At 60.7% G+C, this 4,651-nt stretch overlaps 1 protein-coding gene across 1 annotated transcript; it reads right to left on the bottom strand.

The window, feature by feature from the left end:
• Positions 1 to 2,370: 2,370 nt before the first annotated feature.
• On the bottom strand, positions 2,371 to 3,757 carry NDUFS5 (NADH:ubiquinone oxidoreductase subunit S5). The gene is made up of 2 exons (XM_052811718.1): positions 3,414 to 3,757; positions 2,371 to 2,666 (listed from the first exon to the last, which is right to left on the bottom strand). Exons 1-2 carry the CDS (start codon positions 3,627 to 3,629, stop codon positions 2,562 to 2,564), a joined length of 321 nt encoding a protein of 106 aa, XP_052667678.1. The 5' UTR covers positions 3,630 to 3,757; the 3' UTR covers positions 2,371 to 2,561.
• Between the last annotated feature and the right edge of the window lie 894 nt (positions 3,758 to 4,651).

Genomic DNA, 4,651 nt, shown 5'->3' with positions numbered 1-4,651 from the left:
GCGGCCAATGGCTCACGTGGCACCGTTCGATTTCTATCCGCAGCCACGGTTTTCCCTCTCCGTTCATCGTTTATTAGTTCTGACGGCTGGTGGCTGGCAGCTCCGGCAGCCCCCCACCCCGCAGAGCCCACAGCCCTCACGCCGGGAGCCTCCCAGGGCGTTTTCACCTGAAACCGTTCACATTTCTGCCCATTTCTTCACACTGCTCTCGCATCTTTCCGGCGTTTTCCTCCACTGCTGCCTGGGGAGCTCCCCCTCGCCTGCTTTTACAGCTGAAACGCTGTAATCCACCTGAGTGTCGGCATCGTTACATAAGTTTTCCTCTGCTGAAACTAATCACCACCAAACAGTTTTCATATTTTAAAAAGCCAAACAAAATCCCTGAGGATTATCAGCCCATTACATGCAAGGAGAGCAGCCCCCCCATCTCCAGCAGCCTGGGGCCTCATCGGATCCAGACCCAAATTTTAGGGCTCCCTGATGCTGCCATCTCCCAGCACCTGCCCCTGCCAAGGGAGAACCGTGGCTCTGTCCCACATGCCGGGATGACTGCAGCCGTGATTCAGCCTGAGCGCAGGGAACCCATTTGGGCCCGAGGGAAGGGAGAAACCTCCCAGCAGCGCTCAGGAAGGCTGGTTCGGAGGGAGCTGTGGGAGAGGACCTCGACAAGGAGCAGCAGAAATCCCAAAAAGGCCAAACCCCAGCGGGGATGGCACTTGTGGGACCGTCGCTGCCACAGCCCACGTGGAACCGGGACGAAACACGGGGAAGTGTTTCTGTCAGTGCACTTTGGTTCAACCATGTGCAAATAATGAAACTCTCATGGTTCGGGGTCCCTGCCACCGGCACCCCGGGATGGCGCAGGGAGAGGGCAGAGAGCCCCGAAAACACAGTACCCAGCTGTGACCCCCCGTATCTGAGGGAGCAGCTCTTCCAGGGTCTGCGTGGAGTCAGGGCTCTGCAAGCCTCTTCTCATCCCCAGGAAGGATCTGTGCACCCACCACGGGGCATGGGCCCTTGGAAGCTCAAAGCGGCAGCGGCTCCCTCTCTTTGGGTCCCAGCCACGAGAGTTTGGGATTTTTGCTCCCGTCATAGTCCACGTCAGGCGATACTTTAACTTCAAACTCTCAAATTTCAGGCACGCACTATCTAAACACAGACCGCTCATCAAACCAGCTGTTCTCCCCCACCCGGTTACTCATTCACAAGGTGTTTGAAGAGGCGGTCTACCATGGCCACCTTCAGCCCTCGAGAGAGGACATCCCTTCTCAGCTGGAGACAAATGCAGAGGTGGGCGTCCAAAGCCCTGATGATCCACAGACAAAGGCATCGGCAGGGCAGGAGTTAGAGATCTGCATCTGCAAGCAGGAGCAACAGCCCCGCACAGCCCCTTGGCGCAGCTCGGCGAGATGCACCGGCCGTCTCTGCCTGCCAGAGGTTACACCACGCTCGGGTCAGCGTTTATCATCCCAGTATGGGGATTTGCGAGGATCAGGAAACTTGTAGACTCCACCTGCATCAAAGATTAAGCATTAAACCCACAATCACCAGTATTAAAAACGTGGATTAAAGCACATATCTGTCCCCTCTCTACTTCCAGGTACTCACCTGATTTAATGCCGTTACAAAACCGTGCTGGATTTGGAGGGAACAGGGGGAAATACCCGCCTTGGGAAGGGAGGAACATCAGCTGCGCAGGCAGGTCCCGCTGCCAGGACACAGCACGGAGGGACAAACCGCCCCGGCCGTGCCAGAGCTGCCCGCCAGCTGCCGTCAGCAGGGCCCAGCGCCCGCCGCGGCACTCAATGGATCCCGCTGACACATGGGATTTTGAAGCAAAGCCCCCAGCGAGGAGATCTGCCTCCGACATGCTGAAAGAGCAGGAGAGAAACTGAATCCATCCACTACCGCTCTGAATCCAGGCGGAAACAAGTTGTTTTAAACAGGTTTTCACCTCATACACCGCTACCACCAGCTGGAGAGCGACTGGGAACAGCCCAGCACACACCAGTCCCGTATGCTGGCTGTAAATTAAGATGAAATTTTGCAGGACAAGCTTGGACAGGTTTGGTTTCGGGTTTTTTTAACTCTTTCAGGTTATTCCTCTCATTTCCAGCAGCAATTGCTGCCTGGGAGGCCTGCCCACAGGTCAGCAGGAGGGATGGGCTGTGAGCACAAAGGGAGAACTCACGATGGCCTGTGGCACCAGCTCCCTCTGGCTCCAGGAGCATTTGACCTCCTCAGGGGCACGTCCCCAGCACCACTGAGGTGTTTTAGGGTGTCACAAAAGCTCCCCTGGCAGCACTGCTACAGAGAGAGACCCTCAAGCCGTGCTTTACTCAGAAAGAAAGACAAGACAGAGCCAAATGCTGTTCCGAAGGAGACATTTACTAGTCCAAGCGATGCCCGATGTGGTGTCATTCCCCTTCAGCAGGGGCAGGGCCCCCACGCAGACCCCACCCCACCACTACAGTGTGACCCGGTTGTGCCGCAGGTTTTCTTCCCAGAGGAGTTCCACATCAACGGCTCTACAGGTGACCGACGGCCCCATCCGCCACGAATCAAGGCCGCGGCTCCTCTTTGCCCTTGTGGTAGTCGGGCATCGTGTACTTCCCTTCCTTGATCATCTTGTTCCTTTGGTTGAGGATGGTTTTCAGCCGCACAGCCTGGCAAAGTGCACACGAGAGGCTCGGGGCAGACACGCAACAGGGTCGCAGCAGTCAGGGAAGCACTTGCGCAGTCCCTAGCACAGGTCCCGGCAGCCTCCCAGAAGCCGCGTGCACGTGGAACCCACACTAACCCTGCCCTTGGGGCTCCTCACACGGGTTTGAGCCTCCTGCCAAAGACTTTTGGGCTTTCAGGCTGTTGCAACACATTTTACTACTAATGATAATTGGGTTTTCAACCCACAGCTGACCCAGCAGCATCTTCTCCCATCACTACTGCAGCTGAGGACTGATTGTAGCTGCTGCTGGAGAAGAGGAGAGCCACGCAGGCAGGGAGGAAGGGACTGCGGAGGACAGAGCCCTGCTGCTACCACAGCCCACACCACCCCTCGGGAAAGGGGCTGCTGCAGGGCCAGACCCCCCGCTCGCGGTGGCTAAGGCACGCTGCCTGCCCGCTGCCAGCCGGGAGGTAGTGCCCGATGGCTCCAGGCACCACCAAGGCAGGGTGCCCGGTGAGCAGGAACACCCCTGGGCAGCGCTCCCCACCCTGATCCCCCTCCCCAGCCTGCGCCAGAGCCCCCAAACCTCCTCAAGAGCTTGGCCTGCACCCTCACCACCCTCTCCCCAGCCTGACCCAGCACCCCAAGCGTTCCCAGCCCGGCTCTGGTGCCCCAGTGCTCCCCCCCCCAGCTTGGCCTGGACCCTCCAGAGCCCCCTGCTCCCCAACCCGGGCCCGGCGACGCTCACCAGCTTGGTGCGGTGCATGCACTCCATGAAGTCCTCGTACTCGAGCTGACACTCGCGGCGGGCGCGGGTCTGGCCCAGGCCGTGTCCGCATTCCACCCACTCCCGCTCGAAGGCGTGACAGGTCCCGGCCTTGCCGTAGGGCTGCGGCATGCTCTGCCGCAACAGCCACCGGTCTACATCGATACCCAGCTGCCGCTGCAGGTCCCAGAACGGCATGGCTCCGCCCTCGTCGCGACAAAGGACGCTGTCGCGATACGAACACCGGCCGACCGGCCGCGCCTCACGGACCTGCAACCGCCGCCGCCGTCCTTCACGGGCCTTTCACGACGCTGCCCGCCGTCAAGCGTAGGCGCAGCCGCGACAATCACGTCGCGCTTTACGGCTTGGCGGCTTCGGCGGAGCCAGCGAGACGAGCGGCACGAGCGGCCTTCCCCGCTGCAGCGCTCCCTGGCGGGCCGGAAGAGGAGGCCGCCCGCCGCGCCCCAGCGCCCCCTGCCGGCCGCTGCGGCAGCCGCCGAGGCTCCCCCAGTACTCCCAGTGTCCTCCCAGTGCTCCCCCGACCAACGCCCCCCCAGTGCTCCCAGTGCCCCCCACCCCAGTGCCCCAGTGTCCCCCAGTATCCCCCCTGTGGCCCATTGCTCCCAGTGCACCCCACCCCCCTGCTTCAGGGTCCTCCCAGTACCCCCCAGTTCCCCCAGTTCCCCCAGTCCCTGGCTTTCAGGGTCTCGCGGTGTCCCCGTTCTTTGGCTTTTACGGGCTCCCGGTTCCCATCTCCCCCCGCCGCAGCGCTGTACCTGTGCGGGACCCCCGCACACACATCCCAGGGGCAGGGGGCTTCGTTAGGGCTGACGAGAGCTCGGGGACCGGGGGGATGCCACCAGGTCTGGGTCTTCCCCCCAGTAATACCCACATCCTGGAACCCACCCCCCTATTTTCATACCTCCCCCCACCCTCAAAAATCCAGGGGTCCCTCCCGGATGCCTGAACAGTGTCCAAGGTTCGGAGGAACGGCCCTACCTTCCCTAACGAGCAAAGCCTCGTTACGCAGCTAACTGCTTATTGCAGACTGATTCTCCGCTGCCTCCGGCGCAGGGCGGGGAGGAAGAGCCGTGGGTTTCCTCACTCGAAACCCCGAGCCGCAACGGACAACCGTTTTATTACCATAACTCTTAAAAAATGAACCCAAACCTGCTCGGCGCCATCCACCCAGCCCTTTAGCAGGCACACAACACCGCACG

Source organism: Harpia harpyja, chromosome 16 (assembly GCF_026419915.1).
Source record: "Harpia harpyja isolate bHarHar1 chromosome 16, bHarHar1 primary haplotype, whole genome shotgun sequence".
Classification (NCBI taxonomy): Eukaryota; Metazoa; Chordata; class Aves; order Accipitriformes; family Accipitridae; genus Harpia; species Harpia harpyja.
Note: the sequence above shows the minus strand (reverse complement) of the source record. Positions and strands in the feature narration are given on the sequence as shown.

Coding starts and splice junctions, on each gene's coding strand:
- NDUFS5 (XM_052811718.1), bottom strand. CDS start 3,629: ATGCCGTTCTGGGACCTGCAGCGGCAGCTGGGTATCGATGTAGACCGG. Junction 2,667..3,413: donor GCATGCACCGCACCAAGCTG/GTGAGCGTCGCC, acceptor GCACTTTGCCAG/GCTGTGCGGCTGAAAACCAT.